The sequence below is a fragment of the Oncorhynchus tshawytscha genome, linkage group LG17 (genome assembly GCF_018296145.1).
Source record: "Oncorhynchus tshawytscha isolate Ot180627B linkage group LG17, Otsh_v2.0, whole genome shotgun sequence".
Classification (NCBI taxonomy): Eukaryota; Metazoa; Chordata; class Actinopteri; order Salmoniformes; family Salmonidae; genus Oncorhynchus; species Oncorhynchus tshawytscha.
Window position 1 is genome coordinate 20,676,871 of NC_056445.1, and position 24,097 is coordinate 20,700,967.

At 42.5% G+C, this 24,097-nt stretch overlaps 3 protein-coding genes across 4 annotated transcripts in view; 1 reads left to right on the top strand and 2 right to left on the bottom strand.

Annotated features, from left to right (window-relative positions):
• Window positions 1-3,380, bottom strand: part of golgb1 (golgin B1) — a 42,059-nt gene extending 38,679 nt beyond the window's left edge. The window contains exons 1-2 of one of the 2 annotated variants that reach the window (XM_024377296.2): window positions 3,159-3,380; window positions 147-237 (exon numbers count right to left, since the gene is read on the bottom strand). In XM_024377296.2, the coding sequence (XP_024233064.2) occupies window positions 147-227 (81 nt within the window). In that variant the 5' untranslated portion in view covers window positions 228-237; window positions 3,159-3,380. The remainder of the gene's footprint in view (window positions 1-146; window positions 238-3,158) is intronic. The other variant, XM_024377295.2, reaches the window with a different exon arrangement.
• A 5,402-nt stretch (window positions 3,381-8,782) lies between these two features.
• LOC112217052 (guanylyl cyclase-activating protein 1-like) lies at window positions 8,783-14,531 on the top strand. Its single transcript, XM_024377301.2, has 4 exons — window positions 8,783-9,201; window positions 12,846-12,995; window positions 13,087-13,180; window positions 13,291-14,531. The coding sequence occupies exons 1-4, from the start codon at window positions 9,004-9,006 to the stop codon at window positions 13,416-13,418; spliced, it is 570 nt and encodes a 189-aa protein (XP_024233069.1). The 5' UTR covers window positions 8,783-9,003; the 3' UTR covers window positions 13,419-14,531.
• A 1,592-nt stretch (window positions 14,532-16,123) lies between these two features.
• LOC112217204 (origin recognition complex subunit 5-like) lies at window positions 16,124-24,097 on the bottom strand. The gene is made up of 11 exons (XM_024377483.2): window positions 23,935-24,097; window positions 22,666-22,944; window positions 22,401-22,475; window positions 21,682-21,793; window positions 21,117-21,247; window positions 20,537-20,585; window positions 20,266-20,356; window positions 20,007-20,062; window positions 19,520-19,632; window positions 17,048-17,160; window positions 16,124-16,578 (listed from the first exon to the last, which is right to left on the bottom strand). Exons 1-11 carry the CDS (start codon window positions 23,992-23,994, stop codon window positions 16,533-16,535), a joined length of 1,125 nt encoding a protein of 374 aa, XP_024233251.2. The 5' UTR covers window positions 23,995-24,097; the 3' UTR covers window positions 16,124-16,532.

The window sequence follows — 24,097 nt, forward strand, 5'->3', positions numbered from 1 at the left end:
GATCACAATGGATCGATTATTATGGACAGAGAGGGGCTGATCCTAGTTAAGCACTACAACTCACACAATTGATAAATATGGGCCCAGGACAGAAAACATGTGCCATGTTATGTAAGCTTGTGAGGGGTTGAGGGAGTCTCTCTTACCTGAGGGGCTCCATCGGGGGGCTCGTCCCCAGACAGCTCCTGCAGGACGTTGGTAAAGCCCTGGGACAGCCGGCTGAGCATGTAGCCGAAACTGGTGGTACAAGACAGAGTTTTGACATTGAGGGTTCTATCTCAATCAATCATTATTTATAAAGACATTTTTACATCAGCAGTTGTCACAAAGTGATTATACAAAAACCGGATCAAAAAAATCTCCATGGAGTTTGCATTATGATGCATTTACAACGTTAGCGCCTCTTTTATGTTATGATTCACATTTCTGTGTATAGAATTTATTTTAAGACAAAAACATTGACTCAAATAATCAATGGCAATAAGTGCAGTGGATGAGAACAATTGAGACCAGTGAAATCATAGAATGAGGGTTCCTGGACAGTCAATCAGTGGAGGCCCCTCGGAGGACCATCCTCAGTGAATTTCATAAAAAGTAGTGAAATATAAAAAAAGTTATCCCTTTTAGATCAAACTATACTAAATATATTCACGTCACCAAATAATTGATGAAAACACACCATTTGCAATGAAGGTCGACAGTAGCCTCAGCAGCACTCTGTATGTTAGCACCATGGTGTAGCTGGAGGACAGCTAGCTTCTGTTCTCCTCTGGGTACATTGACTTCAATACAAAACCTAGGAGGCTCATGGTTCTCACCCCCTTCCATAGACTTACACAGTAATAATGACAACTTCCAGAGGACATCCTAGAAACCTATCACAGCATTTACTGACATGTTGTCCATGCAATCAAAGGATCAGAGAATGAATCTAGTACTAAAAGCATAAGCTACCGCTAGCTAGCACTGCACAGCATAAAATGTGGTGAGTAGTTGACTCAAAGAGAGAAAGACAATAGTTGAACAAAATAATTTATTCAAAAATTAAGGAAAAGCGAGAGAGATATTTTGTTGTATTTTATTTTGTTACTTTCATTTACTTAGCTAGCGCATGTAGCTAGCTAGTTTAATGTACTCAAACACCTAGCTCAAACAAAGAGGGATGCTATGTTAGCTAGCTGGCTATGGCTAACCAACACTGGATTTCTTCCAAGTCAAGGTAAGCTTTTTAAAATATTTTTTATATATATAATTATTAATTGCCACCGGGCCCACCGGTTGTTAAATGGAGCAAAACATGGATAGGAATACCTGAATTTGTCCAATAAAATTCACATTTTTTAACTGTTGGACTAATGATTACTCCCTAGATTAGCTAGAGGCAGGCAAAAGTATGGAAGGCGGTATTGAATGTGTCACTGTCTGTCACCTTGATTCTCTACCTTGTAAACTTTCATTCATAGGCTAGGTTGTAGCAACCTCACAATGGGTATCTGGAAAATTAGAGTATCATGTAGTAGCCTAAACCTATAGATGTTGCATTGCGGTGATACAGCCCGACAGGATGCTCTAGATTGTGCATCTGTAAAAGTTTGTGAGTGTTTTTGGTGACAAGCCGAATTTCTTCAGCCTCCTTTGTTTTGTTGACAATAACCTCACACTCGATGTCAACAAAACAAAGGAGATGATTGTGGACTTCAGGAAACAGCAGAGGGTGCACCCCCCTATCCACATCGACAGGACAGTAGTGGAGAGTGTAGTATGTTTTAAGTTCCCCGGAGTACACATCACGGACAAACTGAATTGGTCCACCCGCACAGACAGCATGGCGAAGAAGGCGCAGTAGCGCCTCTTCAACCTCAGGAGGCTGAAGAAATTTGGCTTGTCACCAAAAGCACTCACAAACTTTTACAGATGCACAATCGAGAGCATCCTGTCGGGCTGTATCACCGCCTGGTACGGCAACTGCTCCGCCCATAACTGTAAGGCTCCAGAGGGTAGTGAGGTCTGCACAACGCATCACCGGGGGAAAACTACCTGCCCTCCAGGACACCTACACCACCCGATGTCACAGGAAGGCCAAAAAGAGCATCAAGGACAACAACCACCCGAGCCACTGCCTGTTCACCCCGCTATCATCCAGAAGGCGAGGTCAGTACAGGTGCATCAAAGCGGGGACCGAGAGACTGAAAAACAGCTTCTATCTCAAGGCCATCAGACGGTTAAACAGCCATCACTAACATTGAGTGGCTGCTGCCAACATACTGACTCAACTCTGGCCACTTTAATAATGGAAAAATGTATGTAATAAATGTATCACTAGCCACTTTATATGTTTACATACCCTACATTACTCATCTCATATGTATATACTGTACTCTATACCATCTACTGCATCTTGCCTATGCCGTTCGGCCATCACTCATTCATAAATGTATATGTACATATTCTTAATCATTCCTTTACACTTGTGTGTATAACGTAGTTGTTATGAAATTGTTCGGTTAGATTACTTATTAGATATTACTGCATGGTCGGAACTAAAAGCACAAGCATTTCGCAACACTCGCATTAACATCTGCTAACCATGTGTATGTGACAAATAAAATTTGATTTGAGCTGGGTGAACGGAATGGGAATGACAGTCATCCAATATGCTGTAATAGAAATAAGGCCATGCTCATAAAAAAAATGTATCATCCTCCCTCATCTTAAACGGCACCGACCGCCACTGCATTCAATCATCCTTTGTGCCAATAATATACCTGAGGCAACATACATTAACGGGCATTATTGTTATTGTTTTGTGACCCAGATAGTTCGTGCAGAGGGCCTCGAGGTTCGAGTGTCACCGGAAGAGCCGAACACTGCCGAACAATAGGGCCATTCGACTGCGGCTGCGTCATTTCGTTTTGTCCACTACTGAACAGCAAAGATTATAGGGAGAAATGGATGGCTTACTTTCTGAACAGTTTGACAGTGCTGTCTCCAACCATAGTAAGAGTATTTGATGTATATACATAAATCGGAATTATGATGCTGTATTGGTTGCGCTTGTATAAAAACAGCGAACGAGTTCGCTTTTCAGTGCACGTAGACAAGCAGCTAGCTAGCTGGCTAACAAGGATAACAGTAATTGGCTAAATATATCGCTGTACCTTGTTTTTTTGGAGCGTGTGGCAGCTGTTCAAAACTGCAACTCTGGGAATGGTGTGCTGATAGTTGAAAGAACGAGGGACTAACCTGTATGAGTGCTTCTCAGATACCGGTTTCTGCTTTTTATTTGAAGAATATCCTCTGCTGTATTTCTGTGCATAGCCACATCACCAAACATCCCGGAAACAAAACTTGCAGAGCATCGATTGGCCAGTGGAGGATTGCACAACAGTAAGGGGATGTCTGTAAATTCCGACCGTTTACCATTTTTCAAGAGACTGTCTTATTAAGGAAAAATGTGCAACATGCGCCAAAACGCTCTTTTTTTTTTTACAAGATAATGTTTTGGTCTTTTTATACCATGATTAACCTTCTTAACCATTTTCATTTGTAACCACACAACTGAATTTAATAGGATGGGGCCGGGTCATGACCCACGAGTCAATCTGATTATCAACAATGGAAGACAACTTGGACGAAGCCTTCTCCTACTTGCACACTACACCACAGTGTTTGTGACCTTTGTGAGTCGCTCTGTGAACTGGTTTGTGCAGATGCTAAAGTGGACCACACTGTTTGCACGGTACACCGTGTCCGTCTTCGACTCTATCTACAGACACCTGCATTGGTGGCGTAGAAGGGGCGGTGGAGGGGTTGCCAAGCAGATCTGCCCCAGCCCTGACACAAAATCAGGGTGACCAGAGTAAACATGTCAAGTCTCTTTAAACTTAAGAAGTTTAAGAAGTCTTAATGATTTAATTGAGAGTTTTAACCTTAGCACTAACCGGACAGCCTGCTCAAGACATCAAATCGGAAGATCTCACTGCTCTTTTGGGAAAATGAAGTGCAACAGTGGTGAGAGTTGAAGTAGAATGGAAATAGCACCTTACTGAAGTCATTCATTTCATTGTTTAATTCCTTACTAACAGTCTAGTGTTTTACAGTATATGCATGTATCCGTTGCATGTGTATTCCTTGTACTGTCATATTGGCATTAAAGTTACATGTTTGAATTTTCATATCATAAACTGCTAGAATAATGTTCAAGGAACGCTTCTCCAAAACCACTAACAGGAGGGGAAGAATCGGGCATTAAACACACTCTCACTCATTAAAGACATCTCTGGTATTATAACACTTTTCTAAAGGGGATAACGTCAATTCAACTACCCACCTATGAACTCATTTGTAACATGTATAGGATGTACAGTATAGGGGTCTAACTAAGCAGCTATTTTGTCCCACAGCCAGCTATTCATGTGACTATAAATAACTGAGAAGTATGCTTCCAGGGCCACCGGACAGGGAATGGGTCTTTCACATTCTAATCTCGGCACCCAGAACCAAATCTAATCGATTACATTTATGTTCAGTCGGTCTCAAGACTATTCCCATTTCTGCATTATACTGTCTATCAGTAATTCTAACCACTATTGAGTTGAACGAATACAGAATTGTCTTTATCTATGCTTGTGTTTCCTTTTATTATTGTATTTAAAAAAAAAAACTTATTTTATTTGTAAAAACTGTGAAAATACTATATGAATGGCAGCATTGTGTTCAAAATCATGCCAACAATAATCCCTACAGTTGGAAATGTGTTGATGGTTGTCTGTACTTAAATCACTATTTTAATCACTCATATACACTGAGTATACCAAACATTAGGAACACCTTCCTAATATTGAGTTGCAACCCCCCTTTGACCTCAGAACAGACTTAATTCGCCAGGGCATGGACTCTTCAAGGTGTTGAAAATGTTCCACAGGGATGCCAACGCTTCGCACAGTTGTCAAGTTAGCAGGACGTCCTTTGGGTGGACCCTTCTTGTTACACACAGGAAACTGTAGTGTGAAAAACCCAGCAGCATTGCAGTTCTTGACACAAACTGGTGTGCCTGGCACCTACGACCATACCCCATTCAAAGGCACTTAAATATTTTGTCTTGCCCATTCGCCCTCTGAATGGCACACATACACAATCCGTCTCAAGGCTTAAAAATACTTATTTAACTGGTCTCTTCCCCTTCATCTACATTGATTGAAGGGGATTTAACAAGTGACATCAATTAGGGATCATAGCTTTCACCAGGATTCACCTTGTCAGTCTATGTCATGGAAAGAGCAGGTGTCCTTAATGTTTTGTATACTCAGTGTATACCACAGGTGTCAAACTCATTCCATGGATGAATGAGTGTCTGCGGGTGTTCACTCCTCCCTTGTACTCAATAGAGGAATTAAGGTCACCAGCGAGTAACAAACTCCCGTCACCTGGTTGTTTAAGGCTCTATTGAAAGGAAAAACAGAAACCTGCAGACACTCGGCCATCCATGGAATGAGTTTGACACCCCTGGTCTAGACACAGCCTTTAAAGATGGAATCCGCATTACGGGAAACGGCACCACAGTTCCTGTGTTAGAGGTGAGCAGCGTGATAAAAAAAAACAATTGCAGTACACATTCTGCTGTTCTATCACACGTGCAATGATGTGCGAGGGGAAAACAAGTATTTGCAGTAACTTTGTTGTATACTGAACAAAAATATGAATGCAAAATGTAACAATTAACCATTTTAATGAGTTACAGGTCATATAAGGAAATCAGGCAATTTAAATAAATTAGGCTCTAATCTATGGATTTCACATGAGTGGGCAGGGGCAGAGCCAGGCCCAGCCAATCAGAATGAGTTTTTCCCTCACAAAAAGGCTTTATTACAGACAGAAATACTCAGTTTCATCAGCTGTCCGGGTAGCTGGTCTCAGACGATCTCACAGTTGAAGAAGCCGGATGTGGAAGTCCTGGGCTGGCGTGGTTACGAGGCTTGTTGGATGTACTGTCAGTACTGTAGTCTAAGTAAGACACTTCTGACTGTAGGATGTGCCACAATGTTCTATGTGGGCCTAAGCACCACAGTTGAAGTACTTTATTGTGCATTATGCTAAATCCACTGCTTGTCTGGCGTCAATGTTACTGTTGCACTGTATGGAGAATCAAAGTCTGGCACTGTAATACAGATAGTTTATGCTTGCAGAAAACATTGTCTTGTGATCACAATGAACTGATTAATGACCTGGTCCTACTTGGTCTATGAATGTGAAGGAATCTCAATAAACCAAACTAAAAACAGAACTGACATTCTTCACTATTTTCTTCCCTTTCCAGTCAAATGCCACACAGACACATGATCATGATTGATGTAGGCTTGCAAATAGGTGAGATAACATGAAATGATTCCAGATTGTTAGAGAACTTTGTCCCCCTAAGAGCTACAGTCTGTCGTTGCTGTTTTAATAAATCTTCTTATGGCTGCAGGGGCAGTATTGAGTAGCTTGGATGAAAGGTGCCCAGAGTAAACGGCCTGCTCCTCAGTCCCAGTTGCTAATATGTGCATATTATTAGTAGTATTGGATAGAAAACACTCTGACGTTTCTAAAACTGTTTGAATGATGTCTGTGAGTATAACACAACTCATATGGCAGGCAAAAACCTGAGAAGAAATCCAAACAGGAAGTGGGAAATCTGAAGTTGGTCGATTTATAACCCAGCCCCTATTGAATACACAGTGGGATATTGGTTGTTGCACTTCCTAAGGCTTCCACTAGATGTCAACCATCTTTAGAAACTTTGAGGATTCTACTGTGAAGTGGGACCAAATGAGAGAGGAATGAGTCTGGTCTGCCATGAGCTGACCATGTACGTTCACATGAGAGGGAGCTCTGTTCCATCGCACTTCTGAAGACAATGGAATTCACCGGTTGGAACATTATTAACGTTTTATGTTAAAAACATCCTAAAGATTGATTCCATACATTGTTTGACATGTTTCCACAGACAGGAACGGAACTTTTTGACATTTCGTCTGCAACTAGGGAACGCGCTTCATGACTGGATTTGTTTACCAAACATGCTAACAAAAGTAGCTCTTTGGAAATAAATGGACATTATCAAACTAAATCAAACATTTAAATGTGGAACTGGGATTCCTGGGAGTGCATTCTCATGAAGATCATCAAAGGGAATATTTATAATGCTATTTATGAATAATGTTGACCACCCAATATGGCGGATTTCTTTTTGGCTGCTTTGTTGTCTGAAAGCTATACTCAGATTATTGCATGGTTTGCTTTTTCCGTAAAGTATTTTAGAAATCTGACACCGCGGTGGCATTAAGGAGAAGTGTATCTATATTTCGATGTCTAACAATTGTATTTTCATCGACATTTATAATGAGTATTTCTGTAAAATGATGTGGCTCTCTGCAATATCACCGGATGTTTTTGGAACTAGTGAACGTAACGTGCCAATGTATACTGAGATTTTTTTATAAAAATATACACTTTATCAAACAAAACATATGTATTGTGTAACATGAAGTCCTATGAGTGTCATCTGATGAAGATCATCAAAAGGTTAGTGATTCATTTTATCTCTATTTGTGACTCCTCTCTTTGGCTGGAAAAATGGCTGAATTTTTCTGTGACTTAGTGGTGACCTAACATAATCGTTTGTGGTGCTTTTGCTGTAAAGCCTATTTCAAATCGGACACTTTGGTGGGATTAACAACCAGATTACTTTTGAGGAATTTTAATTATGAGATTTCTGTTGTTTGAATTTGGCGCTCTGCACTTTCACTGGCTGTTCTCATATCGATCCCGGTAACGGGATTGCAGCCCTAAGAAGAGCTCAGTCTTCAATGAAAACAGTTTCCAGAAGCAGTAGCATTTACTTTACAATTGCTGATCCAGAGAAGCAATGCATATGTTCATATGTATGACTAATGATGCTGCAGTGCATTTACAGTGGTGGAAAAAGTACTAAAGTGTCATACTTGAGTGAAAGTAAATGCAATACATCAAATTCCTTCGGTTAAGAAAACCGGATGGCACATGCCATCAGACATCATTTAGAAACAGTATTTGCTTAGTGAGTCTGCCTGATCAGAGGCAGCAGGGATGACAACGCTTTATAGTGATAGGTACGTAATTGGACCATATTTCTGTCCTGCCTTAGCATTCGAAATATAAGTAGTTTAGTACAGACATCCCCCAAAAAATGAAAGGTCCAATCTGCAATTTGTATCTCAATATCAAATCATTTCTAAGTAACAATTAAGTACTGTGACCGTTTTCAATTAAAATTGTCAAAAATAAACAAATCGCTTTTTAGCAAAGAGCAATTTCTCAAGCAAGAATTGTTAGGACTGTCTGGGAGTGGCCTGAGTGGAGAGGGGAAAACTGAAAATAAGATTTTGAACTCTTTCTTATTGGTCTATTAAATCATTTACAGCTTGGTGATGCCACCAGGCAGGCCAAAACTCCATCCCGCCAAAACAGGCTGAAATTTCAGGCAGCCTTTTCAAACAGCTCTTACACTAAAAAGGCATTATCATTTTCACAGTATTATTCCAACTTAAGTGTGGAAATATAAATGTATATATCACGTTGACTGCACTGGACCTTTAAATGGTACTTATCAGTTTGAGAGGAGAATACCAAGGTGTAAGTCAGCGCCCCTGTCCCCATGGTTGGTGGACAGTGTACAGTCCTCCTTTCCTCCAATGGGACCTTAAGCCCTTTATCAGCTGCTGCTCCTGGGTTACAGCCAACTAGAGACAGGGAAAACACAATAGGGTGTGGCCAGTCCGACCTGATTCAAAAGCCCCGGCCGGTGCCTACCTCCTCCCCAGGTCCCATCGTTGTGTGACTGTGAAGAGCGATACCCTCCGCTTCACAGTAGACCAATAGGGCTCTTAAGGCGACCGCTAACCCAGTCTTTCGACGACCGCTAACCCAGTCTTTCGACACTTCTATAGGCTCCAGCCATCACAAAAGTCAGTCGACTGTACAGACATGGGTAACGCAACAGGATCCACTGTGGAAGATCTCCAGGCTGTGGAGAAGCACCTCTGGTATAAGAAGTTCATGACCGAGTGTCCTTCGGGTCAGCTCACCCTGCATGAGTTCAAGCAGTTCTTTGGGCTCCGGGGACTGGATGCTGAGGCCAACGCCTACATCGAGCAGATGTTCCGCACATTCGATATGAACAAGGTAAGACGATGCGGCATTCATTGAACCGAGGCTGCTTGCAAAGGGGATGCTATAGGCTAAAATGGGCTTTACATTTATATGTCAAAGTAGGATACCTCAGGCACACTCAAAATGGTGAAGGGGACACCTTACCAACAGAGGTATGTATAAGGATATGATTGGCTGCATTGTAAAAAATCTATGCACTAATTACAAGTGCACCTAAATATATAGTAATGCCATAATGCGTCTACTCAAATAAGACCCCTAGTTCTCCATTTTCCAAAAGCTAAAGTACATTTTAAACCAGCAAAAATCCACAGTTAAACATAGGAAATCTCTTGAATCCAAGGGTTTTGTTTAGACTAGTCTTCCAGATGAGTTTGAAGAAGCGAATCATCTCTCAAGGCTCAATTTACACAACTATATTTAGTAACCCTGTCACCTTTGATTATAATAGGCTGGGATTGGATTCATATGCGATTTAGTACGAGGATTATTTTGAGAGACAAGTTGTCAATATCTCTGAGGTAGGAGTGCGGTCTGAGTTTATCTACTATTTTTCTCTTTTAAATTATTTTAGCATCAGAGACAGCTGATTTTAATTAGTGATAGCTTATGTGAAAGTTTAATGACAGAACATGATGCATGTGAACAGTTGGTTACACTTATCAGAATATTGAATGTTCACTTCAAGGAAATTACTTGAATCTCCATTTTATCACATTGAACCATAAGGAATGTCCAGATCTCAAGAGCTGTGTGCCAGATTAGACCTTTATGTGTTTTGAGTTTCCCATTTTTGTCAGTAGCTAGTAGTTTTATGGGTGTAGCTGGGGAGGTTGGAAACCATGATACTATTTCCTGGGGACAGAACAAAGTGACTAACTACTATTTTCAGATCTTCAGGACAGTGCAGTGAACAAGGCTGGCAATTATGTTACAAAACGGGTTGTTAGAATCCTGGATGCTTATGAAGAAGTGCAGTATGACAATCTTAGATTGTGCACGTCAGCTGGGTTTAACCAATTCTGATCTTTTTCCACTAACTGGTATTTTTTTAACCAATCACATCAGCTCTTTTTCAGAGCTGATCTGATTGTAGAGTCGCAATTCAACGGCTCAGACACGAGAGGTATGTGGCAGGGTCTACAGTCAATCACGGACTACAAAAAGAAAACCAGCCCTGTCAGGCGGACCACGATGTCTTGCTCCTAGACAAACTAAACAGCTCCTTTGCTCGCTTTGAGGACAATACAGTGCCACTGACACGGCCCGCTACCAAAACCTGCGGGCTCTCCTTCACCGCAGCCAACGTGAGAAACTTTTAAACGTGTTAACTCTCGCAAGGCTGCCGGCCCAGACGGCATCCCTAGCCGCGTCCTCAGAGCATGCGCAGACCAGCTGGCTGGTGTGTTTACGGACATATTCAATCAATCCTTATCACAGTCTGCTGTTCCCACATGCTTCAAGAGGGCCACCATTGTTTCTGTTCCCAAGAAAGCGAAGGTAACTGAGCTAAATGACTATCACCTCATAGCACTCATTTCCGTCATCATGAAGTGCTTCGAGAGACTAGTCAAGGATCATATCACCTCCACCCTACCTGACACCCTAGACCCACTCCAATTTGCTTACCACCACAATAGGTCCACAGACGACGCAATCGCAATCACACTGCCCATACCCATCTGGACAACAGGAATACCTATGTAAGAATGCTGTTCATCGACTACAGCTCAGCATTTAACACCATTAGTACCCTCCAAACTCGTCATTAAGCTCGAGACCCTGGGTCTTGACCCCGCCCTGTACATCTAGGTCCTGGACTTTGACGGGACACCCCCAGGTGGTGAGGGTAAGAAACATCTCCACCCCGCTGATCCTCAACACTGGGGCCCCACAAGGGTGCATTCTCAGCCCTCTCCTGTACTCCCTGTTCCCCCATGACTGCGTAACCATGCACACCAACTCAATCATCAAGTTTGCAGACGACACTACAGTGATAGGCTTGATTACCAACAACAAGGAGACGAGGGTCCTAGGAGTGTGGTGTCAGGAAAATAACCTCACACTCAATGTCAACAAAACAAAAGGAGATGATCGTGGACTTCAGGAAACAGCAGAGGGAGCACCCCCCTATCCACATCGACGGGACAGTAGTGGAGAAGGTGGAAAGTTTGAAGTTCCTCTGCGTACACATCACGGACAAACTGAAATGGTCCACCCACACAGACAGCGTGGTGAAGAAGGCGCAGCAGCGCCTTTTCAACCTCAGGAGGCTGAAGAAATTTGGCTTGTCACCAAAAACACTCACACTTTTACAGATCGAGAGCATCCTGGCAGGCTGCATCACCGCCTGGTACGGCAACTGCTCCGCCCACAACCGTAAGGCTCTCCAGAGGGTAGTGAGGTCTGCACAACGCATCACCGGGGACAAACTACCTGCCCTCCAGGACACCTACACCACCCGATGTCACAGGAAGGCCAAAAAGATCATCAAGGACAACAACCACCCGAGCCACTGCCTGTTCACCCCGTTATCATCCAGAAGGCGAGGTCAGTACAGGTGCATCAAAGCGGGGACCGAGAGACTGAAAAACAGCTTCTATCTCAAGGCCATCAGACGGTTAAACAGCCATCACTAACATTGAGTGGCTGCTGCCAATATACTGACTCAAATCTCTAGCCACTTTAATAATTCAAAATGGGATGTAAAAAATGTATCACTAGTCACTTTAAACAATGCCACTTTATATAATATATAATATATAATGTTTACATACCTACATTACTCATCTCATATGTATATACTGTACTCTATACCATCTACTTCATCTTACCTACGCAGTTCGGCCATCGCTCATCCATATATTTATCTGTACATATTCTTAGTCATTCCTTTACACTTGTGTGTATAATGTAGTTGTGAAATTGTTAGGTTAGATTACTTGTTAGATATTACTGCATGGTCGGCACTAGAAGCACAAGCATTTCGCTACACTCGCATTAACATCTGCTAACCATGTGTATGTGACTTTTTTTTTTTTGGTCGGAGACCAATCACATCAGCTCTTTTTCAGAACTGATCTGATTGGTCAGAGACCAATTAGTGAAAAAAGGATCAGAATTGGGCTGCCTGTGTAAACGCAGGCATAGTGAAGTGATGGTGTCAGTGTAAAGCTGAGTGAAGTGCGACTCATTTGGGTTGACCCAGAGGGCACTAATGCTGCCAAGTAATTTTGTAGGATCTTAATGTGAGCCAGTTTTCTACAGCAGGAAAATAATCCTATAGCAACAGGAAAAGTGAATTATTATGTGGATTATAATTAATGGACATTTTTTGAGGGGGTTGATACATTTTTTACAAAAGAGAAAATCAAGTCAGAGATGTTTAAACCTCAAATACACTACAGGTTTTAAAATGTCTTACATTGCAGGAAAGTTAACATGCAACATGGTGATCAAATTAAGATCCTACATCTGTATGTCTTGCCACGGCCTTGGCACAGATCAGTGTGGAGATAATCCCCCAGCGATTATACATAGTTATCATCCCTGCATCATCTAAGCAGAACATGATCACCTACATCTTGAGGAGATGACTGAGATAATCTGAGATGGTAAAAAGAGACGTTCCAACTAACACTCTTTCCTTTTTACAGGATGGCTACATAGACTTCTTGGAGTATGTGGCTGCTCTGAGCCTGGTGATGCGGGGTAAAATGGAACATAAGCTCCGCTGGTACTTTAAACTGTATGATGTGGACGGCAACGGGTGCATTGATCGAAGTGAGCTGCTAAACATCATAAAGGTATAGAGACCAGTCCAGATAGGCAGTGCTGTGCAATGGAATCTGTATCACAAAGGCATGCAGGCTAACTCGCTCCTTTTCTCTTCTTCAGGCTATCCGTGCAATCAATGGGAACGAAAACCAGGAAGTTGATGCAGAGGAGTTCACCAACCGGGTGTTTGACAAGATAGACGTCAACGGAGATGGCGAGTGTCCACTTCTTTTTTTGTCACAGACTTGTAGGGTTGCGATTTATGTCCCTTTCCATTTCAGGCTAACAATCTCTTGACCTTGTCGTCTACCTTCTACTCATCAGGGGAGCTGTCTTTGGAGGAGTTTGTGGCAGGGGCTCACACTGACGAAGACTTCATGGAAGTGATGATGAAGACCTTGGATCTCACCCACATAGTCGCCATGATCCACAATCGGAGGCACAGTGTTTAGAGTCTGCCCTCAGACGCCTCCATCTCCACTCTCCATTGTAATAGACTGCCGAAGGGCCACATAGGAACTGAGCCATGAGCCCTCAAAAGATCTAGCCCAGATTTGTATAAAGACAATCTTTATCTTAGCAATGCTGAAGGGCCATGCTTTGAATGCATTCTTTGTTGTCGGAATTCACAAGAGGTTGAATGACGATGAAAAATGCCCTTTGCCTGCATACAAATGACTCAGTCAACCATCGCTGGCTGGTTAGTGCCCTTGTGCATGAACTAAATCTGAGAGAGGTCTACATGAGAGATTTCTCACACCGTCAGCTGAACCGGAGACCCAACTAGGTCATAACATAAGGAGGGTGGAGGATAAAGAGGGTGGAGGGAGTGGAGTGGTGACTACCCAAGGTGGTGATTACCCATTATAACCCATGCATTCCTGACAAAAAATAAATATATATTTTTAAATCCCTCACCCACCTCAGAGGCAGATTCCTGTAGGGAAATGATCATTTCCAAACCACATCGATAATGACGTCTCAAACGATCTTTTGGACCAAACTCAGTTATTCAGTTGACTGGTTCCTCTCCATGACTGTGCGTCCGGGTTCTATTGGAGGAAGTTATAATTCACCCACTTTCCACCCAGTACAGTCAGTTGTCAGCTCAAATACGACTAGAGCCCAAGTTCATTCTGTGCCATGACTAAACGTTCCAGTTCCTCAGGAAACAGGTTCTTCCAGAAGTTAGGGATCTAAATAACTTAGATACTTGTCACAAAATGCACTTTGTAAAAAAAACAAGACCAGCATGTTTTTACATTGTACTGGCCCCAGTTGTTAGGAAATAAAGTCAGCATTTTCAGGACATTGATTTGAAGGAATATCTTAACACTACTACATTCTAATGTTTTCCCTACCAGACAGTAAAGTGTAAAAAATAAATTGTGCACATTTGTTTGTGTTTCTGTGAGTGTGTGAGACATACATGAATGACCAATGCGCTCGCCTAGATGGCATTAGAATGACCTTTATATAGATCCCTAGCCCACTAACCTTGTTTAACCCAAAAATTGCTCTAGTTTAAAATAGTCAAATAAAGATTGAAATCTGTTGTATTTTCATCACACTCCACAGCTTTAATTGCTCACTATTGTTTTAGAAATCAAAATGCCTAACAGACATTACAGCCTCTGTGGCATAATTAAGAAGACAGGGAGGTGAGTCACAAGGCAGACTGCGCCAGTACGGTTGCCATGACAACCATGACCCATTTCCATGGTAACACACATCCATAAAGCACTACAAAAAGGTTACGCAGCACTTACATGGATCTGACCGAATCTGGAAGGAGGGACACTGACCAGGGCAGTCTGACAGTCAGCAGCATGTTTAAAAACGACATGAACATGATGTAAAATATCAATAAATATGCCGGCTGATACATAGAAAACACCCAAACCAAATAAAAAGGAGTAGAGGTCACAGTCAGTCAGGGTGAGGACCTAAAACCACCAAAACTCCCCCTGTGGATCTGACTGTACTGGCTTTACCTCTGCAGACAGACTGCATTGTGCTGAACTGGTTGATCCACTGCTCACAGGATGAGTGTTTAAATCTGGATAATTGCCATCAGTTATGGGATTCACTGGGGCAGGAATGGCTAGTGACAAATAAACAAGTACCCAGGAATATGGAAACTGTCAACCCAGAAAGCATTAATAATCTACAACTGCAGCCTATAACACACCACTAACCACATACTAAATCTATGCACCACTGTTATCAGGAAGGATGTCAACCATCATGGAGAGCTGATCATTTGACATTTTAGTCATTTAGCAGACGCTCTTATCTAGAGCTTCTTACATTAGTGAGTCCATACATTTTCATAGTTGTCCCCCGCAGGAATTGAACCCACAACCCTGGCGTTGCAAGTGCCATGCTCTACCAACTGAGCTACACGGGACCAATGAGACACAAGTGTACTGCTACTATCTAGTGCCTCAGCTCAGATCCCTCCCACATATAGCTTAAAGGGAATCTGAGAGACTATGTAGTACATGGTGCTTTGACCACTATGGAATTTTGGGTAACAATTAATTGTAATGAAAACGGCCATGGATATTGTCAGTCATCTTTGTTAAAAAAATGCTTTGCGCTTTTAATGTATTATACTGAATCTTTGAAAATAGCCATGACATACCTAATGAATACAACACAGCTTTGGTGACAACCATGTTTCAAAAATGAATGGGTTTGACCACTTAGAACATTTGGAAAGGAAGTTTCTCCTCTCGACCATGCCGTTCTGCTCGTAAAACGATGACTAACATTAACCTCATGTAAAAATGAAAAACTCCTATTGGGTAAACTTGTCTACATCTACTAAATAAAGTGGACCCCCTAAAATAAACGTTGCAAGATGTTTCTTTTGTGTTCACGGTTATTATCCAGAATTGTTATTTACACGATTATTGTGCCAACCTTATTTCATACTATCAGCACAGCCATTTACGCCAACAGAGCAATTAATGGGACAATTGGACTTCATGGGAACGCAAGATCTAGAGTCAGAAAGAAGGAAACGTAGAAATATTACATACCCTACATTTTGTACCTTAAAAGAAGTCTTCGATGAGTCCTTCATTCTACCAGGTTCTTATTGTGCGTAGTTGTCAGACCATGGAGAGAACAGAATCCTGTCACAATTATGAAACCTTTGTTAACAGGGACATTTAATTGAAAAATAATATTAAAGTCCACCACAACCCCAAGGTATCCAAAGGGCTCCTGTGAATCCAGTAAAATATGAATGTTCTCCATTGTTTGTTTACCACAATCAAACAGGTGTAGCTAGGGAATCAATAGGCACATTCACAACACAGAACATTCACAATGCTGCAGATGCTGGTGTCTGACAGTGGTTCCAGTCAGTCATCAGGGGGCAGTAAAGCATAGGCCTAATGATTCCATAGTCCTCTGGTCCTGCACAGTGCACACACAGTGAGGAGTCCAGACAACCAAGGCATCTCCCACCTTTCTGCTCATGTTTGTCCAATGTCCACCAGTACATTCCATTCCATCAGAGTCTAGCTGAATTCCTCTCCCTTAAACCACCACGGCTAGAGGAAGTCATACAGGTACTTTACCATGTCAAAGCTCACAGTCCTGGAAATTAAGAGCAGTGGGTCACAAAAGTCAGCATCTGATATTCTAAAAATAGAAATGTCTAGCAGTAAAACAGATTTGTGGTGGATACACTAAAGCAGGGCTCTCTGACCCTGTTCCTGGAGAGCCACCCTCCTGTAGGTTCCCTCCGACCCTGTTCCTGGAGAGCCACCCTCCTGTAGGTTCCCTCCGACCCTGTTCCTGGAGAGCCACCCTCCTGTAGGTTCCCTCCAACCCTGTTCCTGGAGAGCCACCCTCCTGTAGGTTCCCTCCAACCCTGTTCCTGGAGAGCCACCCTCCTGTAGGTTCCCTCCAACCCCAATCTAGCACACCAGGTTCTAATAATTAGCTGGTTTATGAACCGAAAGAGGTCAGTTACAACTGGGGTTGGAGCGAACACCTACAGGAGGGTATGTCCAAAGAACAGGATTGGAGAGCCCTGCACTAAAGACAACAGTAACATACACACCTGGAGATGGCGAGGATGAAGTCCAGAGAGACGGCACATTTGTACTTGGGCGCATCCAGCTGGTCATCGTGGCCCACCTGATTCAACAGCTGAAGGGTCCCCAGGGAGGAGATCTGGGGGGGGGGCTTGTCATCAACAATATTTCATTTGGCTTTACACAAATAGAGAATTCAGACTGGAGATCAAATCATTTTAAAATCACTTCACATTAAGCCCATACCACACATCAATTCAAGAGCAGTTCAGGGGTTGAAATAATCTAGCCAAGGGGCCAGCTGGTGAATTAGAATAAGAACCATCCAATCATACACTAATACTACCGTCACATGACTATTCCAGGAGTTCCACTAAATAACATTGCTACATCATTTTCCATAATCCCAGTTCAGAGTCAGAGCTGATTGAGGACCTTTTCCACTGAAGAATGAGTTTGTTTTATACTGAACAAAAATAAAAGACTCAACATGTAAAGTGTTGGTTTCATGAACTGAAATAAAAGATCCTAGAAATGTTCCATAAATCTTTCCTGCCCAGGACCTCCACATCTGGCTTCTTCACCTGCAGGATCATGTGGGGGGGGGGGTACTGGGGATTATTTCTATATGTAATAAAGCTCTTTTTGGGGGAAAAAAATCATTCTGATTGGCCAGGCCTGGGTCAGCAGTGGGTGGGCCCGGCTCCCAAGAGGGAGGGCCTTTGCCCTCCCATGGCCGCTCCCCTTCCTAGTCATGTGAGATCCATAGATAAGGGCCTAATGAATATATTTCAATTGATTGATTTCCTTATATGAACTGAAACTCCGCAAAATCGTTGAATGTTGCATTTATATTTTTGTTCAGTATATATGAGTGCGTTTTACTTTTCATGAATATTCATGTCTATAGTGTATATTGATGTGTATGTTTGATACGGGGCTCATTTGTAAGAGTCCTTGATCTCAGCATGACTCCCTGTCAAAATAAAGGTTAAATACAGTGGGGCAAAAAAGTAGTCAGCCACCAATTGTGCAAGTTCTCCCACTTAAAAGATGAGAGAGGCCTGTAATTTTCATCATAGGTACACTTCTACTATGACAGACAAAATGAGAGAGAAAAAATTTCAGAAAATCACATTGCAGGATTTTTTATGAATTTATTTGTAAATTATGGTGGAAAGTAAGTATTTGGTCACCTACAAACAAGCAAGATTTCTGGCTCTCACAGACCTGTAACTTCTTCTTTAAGAGGCTCCTCTGTCCTCCACTTGTTACCTGTATTAATGGCACCTGTTTGAACTTGTTATCAGTATAAAAGACACCTGTCCACAACCTCAAACAGTCACACTCCAAACTCCACTATGGCCAAGACCAAAACTCAACTCGCCGTGTTTGGAGGACAAAGAATGCAGAGTTGCATCCAAAGAACACCATATCTACTGTGAAGCATGGGGGTGGAAACATCATGCTTTGGGGCTGTTTTTCTACAAAGGGACCAGGACTACTGATCCATGTAAAGGAAAGAATGAATGGGGCCATGTATCGTGAGATTTTGAGTGAAAACCTCCTTCCATCAGCAAGGGCATTGAAGATGAAACGTGGCTGGGTCTTTCAGCATGACAATGATCCCAAACACACCGCCCGCGCAACGAAGGAGTGGCTTCGTAAGAAGCATTTCAAGGTCCTGGAGTGGCCTAGCCAGTCTCCAGATCTCAACCCCATAGAAAATCTTTGGAGGGAGTTGAAAGTCCGTGTTGCCCAGCAACAGCCCCAAAACATCACTGCTCTAGAGGAGATCTGCATGGAGGAATGGGCCAAAATAAAAGCAACAGTGTGTGAAAACCTTGTGAAGACTTAGAGAAAACATTTTACCTCTGTCATTGCCAACAAAGGGTATATATAACAAAGTATTGAGATGTACCTGTGATGAAAATTACAGGCCTCTCTCCTTTTTAAGTGGGAGAACTTGCACAATTGGTGGCTGACTAAATACTTTTTTGCCCCACTGTATATATTTTTAAATTATCCCTTGGATGACACTGCAGAAAGCCTGAGTGTCTCAGCTGACCTGACAGAAAACACTGGCGGTGGGGGCCACTCTGTGGTGGGAGAGAGGTGAATTCACTAGGTAGAACATCTCATTGACTAAACCTAAAGAATAGTACAACAGCTTTAGTTAAAGACCTTTTCATTTTTCTTCAAAAAGTTGGTATTTTTTATTTTGCCATGGTGCTGTTGGGCAACAGAGAATCATATAATCACCAATAACTAAAACACACAAGGATGGGGGGAAATTATGCAAACAATTACATTGATAGAAACTGCAATCCATCTACAATATTAAAGCTGATCTACACCCCCCCTGCAAAGTAGCAGGCAAACAGAGTTGGTGAATAGCAGGTGGCATTGATGTTTAACAATGGACTCCTATTCCAAAGTGTCTAGCTTTTGAGATGGTGAGGTGGAGGTGGTTCAGGTGCTGAGGAGAGAACAGGTACCTTGAGGAAGAAGCGTTTGTCAGTGCGAGCAGGGTTGTAGGAGGCCAGGTATGCAGCTATCAGCAGGAACTTGGAGTAGTAAGGCAACTCCACATGGGCATGAGCAGACAGACCTGAGAAAGGCAGAGGAAACTCTCAATGTCTTTACCTGGGAAACATGTACAACAGCATCATCTACAGATGGCTTGTGGATAAGAGATGAGAGAAACATCTGCTGTTGTTTCCACTGTCTGGGTATTTAGTACCAATGAGTCTGGAGTGGGCCCTCCATTCAGGGATAAACATAGGGGTAGTTTAGAAGGTCCACTCCCCTGAACTCCCTCTCAGGCTGGGGACAAGCAGCAACACAAAGGAAGAGATAGCTGAGGTCTGGGAGTGTGTGAACTGGTCCTGGTCACTAGATTCTAACTAGGTTATTTCCACCGGTCTTGTTCTCAGTGCATGCGTATCTGTGTGTATCTGTGTGTCCACACTTCTCCTTGCCTACCTCTCACAGCTCCTGCCTCCTTCTCCTCCATCTGCAGCTGTTGCTCCCACTGCACACTGAGCAGAAGAGAGACATGACAAAGTCAGGGGAGACACCACTATTACAGAGCCGGCAGCACGTAGCCGCTGTTGTGTAATAAAAGCCGGCAAACGGAATTAAGGCCATCTGTCGTCAGTCCATGAGAGGAGGAGGTTGGTCACGGAAGCTAAATCAATGGGACTCGATCATCTTTGGCTGAGGCAGATGTACACAGACAGACCTGGACACCTCTCGCAGGTACACCGTCTGCATGGCCTTCTTCAGATGAGGCTCGATGTTCCTCCACAGTTTGTGAGTGTCACTCTCTTTCACTGAGGGCAGAGAAAATAAAGGTTGGAATTTAAACATTGATAATCTGAGAGACAAGCTAGAGAGAGGATGACATGAAAGGAATCCATCATCAAATTAAAGTACAGAGAAACACTAAGGGAAGACAGCAAAGTAATTGAAATATTGATGTGGTTACTGTTCTAGAAATATGAATATATTACCTTTGCCTTGCTCCAAAGGTTCAATGAATTTAGAGAAATTGAGGGCAGCCTGTTTGAAAAGAGAATTAAAAATATGAAAGGACAACAAGTACAGACTATGATGTCTGTACATGTTGTAAACAACATGTCAGCCAAGGTTGGATCATTGTTACAATTCTGCATATCAAAGAAAATCCCAATCCTTAGAAGTAGTAACTCAAGTGGACTAAATAAAATAGTGATGGATAGCCTGAAAACAAACTCATACTGAATCCTCAAAGGGTAGCATGGAGAGAGTGTGTGTGTGTAAAGTTCAGAGCAAACTGTTGCCTAATCTGAAATGAACCCCTTGCACCAACCTATTGGCACTTCTTTAAGCCCCCAGAATACATCTTAAAGGACTGGGATAAGTTAGGTGCAAGGGCTAGTTCTTTGTCTGGGCTGTCAGAGCGTATTATGACGGAGTGTGTTAACAGCTAGTTGAGAGTTACTTTGAGTGTGTCTGTGTCCTTACTGAGTGTGGTCTGAATGTGTGAGCATGTGTGTGAGAGTTCAGTGTTACTATGAGTGTGCCTGACTACTTATGTAGTGTGTAACTGACCAGGTGTCTGAGCTCTCGGAGGTCCCTGCAGACAGAGTAGAAGACTCCCAGTAGAATGTTGATGAAGGCTGAGTAGAGCTCTGGGGAGTAGGATGGGTGGCTGTCCTCAGACAGGATCTGCTGCAGCTCCCCTGCGCAGGGAAAACACACACACAGTCAACGCCTGCCTCAAATGAAGTCACACACAAAGATTCCCTCATACATGATTGTAGTCATTTTATGTACAGGAATGCAGACATTCTTTCAAACATTGATTAAATCCTAAGTGTTCATTTCTCGACCAGATGCCTTTGTTTGCTGTGTTCTGTCAGTCACTTCTCATGTGTTGGTGCAAAACCACAGGTACAAAGAGGAGGTTGGTGACACTTTAATTGGGGAGGAAGGGCTCGTGGTAATGACTGGAGCGGAATAGGTGGAATGGTATCAAATACATGGTTTTCAGGTGTTTGATGCCATTCCATTTGCACCGTTCCAGCCATTATTATGAGCCGTCCTCCCCTCAGCAACCTCCACTGCCACTAATCAAATGCTAAGGCCATAGATGCTTATCTGTTGACAGCTGTACCTTTACTGTAGTCAGGGAAGTGGAGCAGCAGTGGTTCAAAGCAGCCAGTGTTGGGTCGGAACTTATCCCACACTATCTCACTGAGCAGGATCACCGTCACATTGTCCTCGACCTGCCAGAGAAACCGTGTGTCAGTTACGTAGAGATACAAAATCAGATCATGGCATTGCATTGTGGATTCACAAAGAATACAACTATGTTGGTAGTCAACAACGCCTTTACAACATCAATGCAAGGGGATGTGTTTTCCTCCTTCAAACCTGAGTAAACTAAAGAGGGAGGACAGTTATGAAGACAGCTGTCCAAGTGCATTCTCCCAACACTTCACAATACAATACTGCTTCTGATTATCACCTCAAAAGGTGCATCTGTCACCGTAACTGCACTCGCTACATGCCACTCACACAGCTGTTAAAAACACTTCTACCAAGATAAAAACAGGCGGCATTCAGCTTTAAAAACTAAACAAAAACCTAACATTCTGGTCGTCTACCTGCACTTCTGAAGTTCAGAATTAATATGCAAAGAATGATTATCAAGAATGATTGTCATTCTTCCTCATCATTGCCTTTCAATGCACTTATTCGAGTGCCTCCTTGAAACATTCAATTCAAGGTTATCTATCAAAAAGGGACCCTTCTGCGCTAGTTCACCATCCATCACTCAGTCTGTCTGCAACTTAATGAAGTAGAATGCTCAACAGGTGACATGACTCTTACCAGTTCCTGAAGGCGCAAGAAGGCAGGGAGGAGATTGGCTTCCATATCTCTAAGGAGCTCAGCCCGGTCCAGCACCTACCCAGATACACACAGCAGAAGTCACTGTAATTGTTTCATAATACATAATATACCACAAATTATGCTTTATAACAATTCACGTTATACTTCGTCGGAAAGAGAATCTGCATTGTAACTGAGGATGCAATTTTTAAAAGAAGTGGATTATCAAGCATGAATATCACAGGTGAGGATAATTTTTACTCACAATGTATCGTGTCTGCTTGGCCGAGGCCTGGACACACAGTTGTTTGTAGACTCGTACGAAGTCTGACAGGGAGGGACTGCGGGACAGTAGGGAGGCAGAGTCGGAGCCAAAGAGGGGGAGGAGAACCTGCTCAAACAGCAGTCCTACAGAGACACATTCCACACAGCTCACTGTGGCATAGGGAAGCTCCAGTTCCTTCAGCAAGGTGTGTATCACATGGCTTTTTCCTGTGGCACGATGACCATAAATGAAAATGGAAGGGTAGCTGCATTGCTCTGGCTGTAGGCACAAAATGTATTAAAGTGTCAATACAATGATTCACATATTTGGGCAAGAAAACATTTAAAATGTATTATTTAATAGCGGCGATGGGTGGTGTTTAAGATGAAGGAGGACGATTTATGAGCATGGTCTTATTTCTATTACAGCATTTTGGATGTTTGTCATTCATATTCCATTTACCCAGTTCAATGTAACATCGATAGGTTTAGGCTACTACATGGTACTAACATTTTCCCATTACCCATCATGAGGTTGCTACAATCTAGTCTATGAATTAAAGTTTACAGCGTAGATGCACACAGTTCAAGAGAAAAATTTGAGGTGACAGAGTGACACATTGACAGACAGTGACACAATCAATATTGCATCTAGCTCTTTGAACTAGGGTGTAATCATTAGTCCAAACAAGAGTTTCTATTGGACAAATGCATGTATATTTATCCCCGTTTCCATCCGTTTAAGAAACGTTTTTCAACAGAATCATCGGAATGAATACACCCCTGATCACGTGTAAACATAGTTCACTTTCATAGCAGCCGTGTTGTATTCCTTCTTGCATCTACATCCAAGAAGGAATCCTCCTCTCACATTTTCCTTTTGCTTGTGGACTTCAATGCAAAACACATCAGCTGTCTGAGACCAGGCAGAAAAAGTCAAACCATGTCATATCCGCTACACACAGCCTACATCTGTTTCACCATATTAGCTAAAGTAACATCACAGTCAACATAGATAATAGAACTAACAAGTTAGTAAACCCGCTACAATCATGCAGTATAATGTAAGTAGTTTAGCAGTTAAACTGACGCCCCCGGTGGCAATAAATGAGTAAAACCTAAAGCTTACCTTGACTTGGAAGAGTTCCAGTGTTAGATAGTCATAGCCAGCTAACTAACATAGCATCCCTCTGTGGTTGTTTTATTTTTATTTATTTAACTGTTTACCGTAAGGAACATGATGTTACAATGTTTCAAATCAGACACAGACCTCTCCCATCAACGCCAGCAGCATGCTCGCCTGGACATCTCTGCAAGGCAATCTCTCCATCACGCGCTGCAACTTTTCATCCTCATAACCTAGGTCAGGGGTGTCAAACTCAAATACCCAGTGGGCCAAAATGTAAAACCTGAACAAAGTCACCAAAATAAAC

Excerpts from the sequence above, each read along its gene's own strand:
- LOC112217052 (XM_024377301.2), top strand. The coding sequence starts at position 9,004 with ATGGGTAACGCAACAGGATCCACTGTGGAAGATCTCCAGGCTGTGGAG. Across the intron at positions 9,202-12,845 it reads GCACATTCGATATGAACAAG|GATGGCTACATAGACTTCTT; the intron begins GTAAGACGATGC and ends TCCTTTTTACAG. Across the intron at positions 12,996-13,086 it reads AGCTGCTAAACATCATAAAG|GCTATCCGTGCAATCAATGG; the intron begins GTATAGAGACCA and ends TCTCTTCTTCAG.
- LOC112217204 (XM_024377483.2), bottom strand. The coding sequence starts at position 23,994 with ATGGAGAGATTGCCTTGCAGAGATGTCCAGGCGAGCATGCTGCTGGCG. Across the intron at positions 20,063-20,265 it reads TACCTGCGAGAGGTGTCCAG|TGTGCAGTGGGAGCAACAGC; the intron begins GTCTGTCTGTGT and ends TCTTCTGCTCAG. Across the intron at positions 17,161-19,519 it reads ACAAACGCTTCTTCCTCAAG|ATCTCCTCCCTGGGGACCCT; the intron begins GTACCTGTTCTC and ends CCCCCCCCCCAG.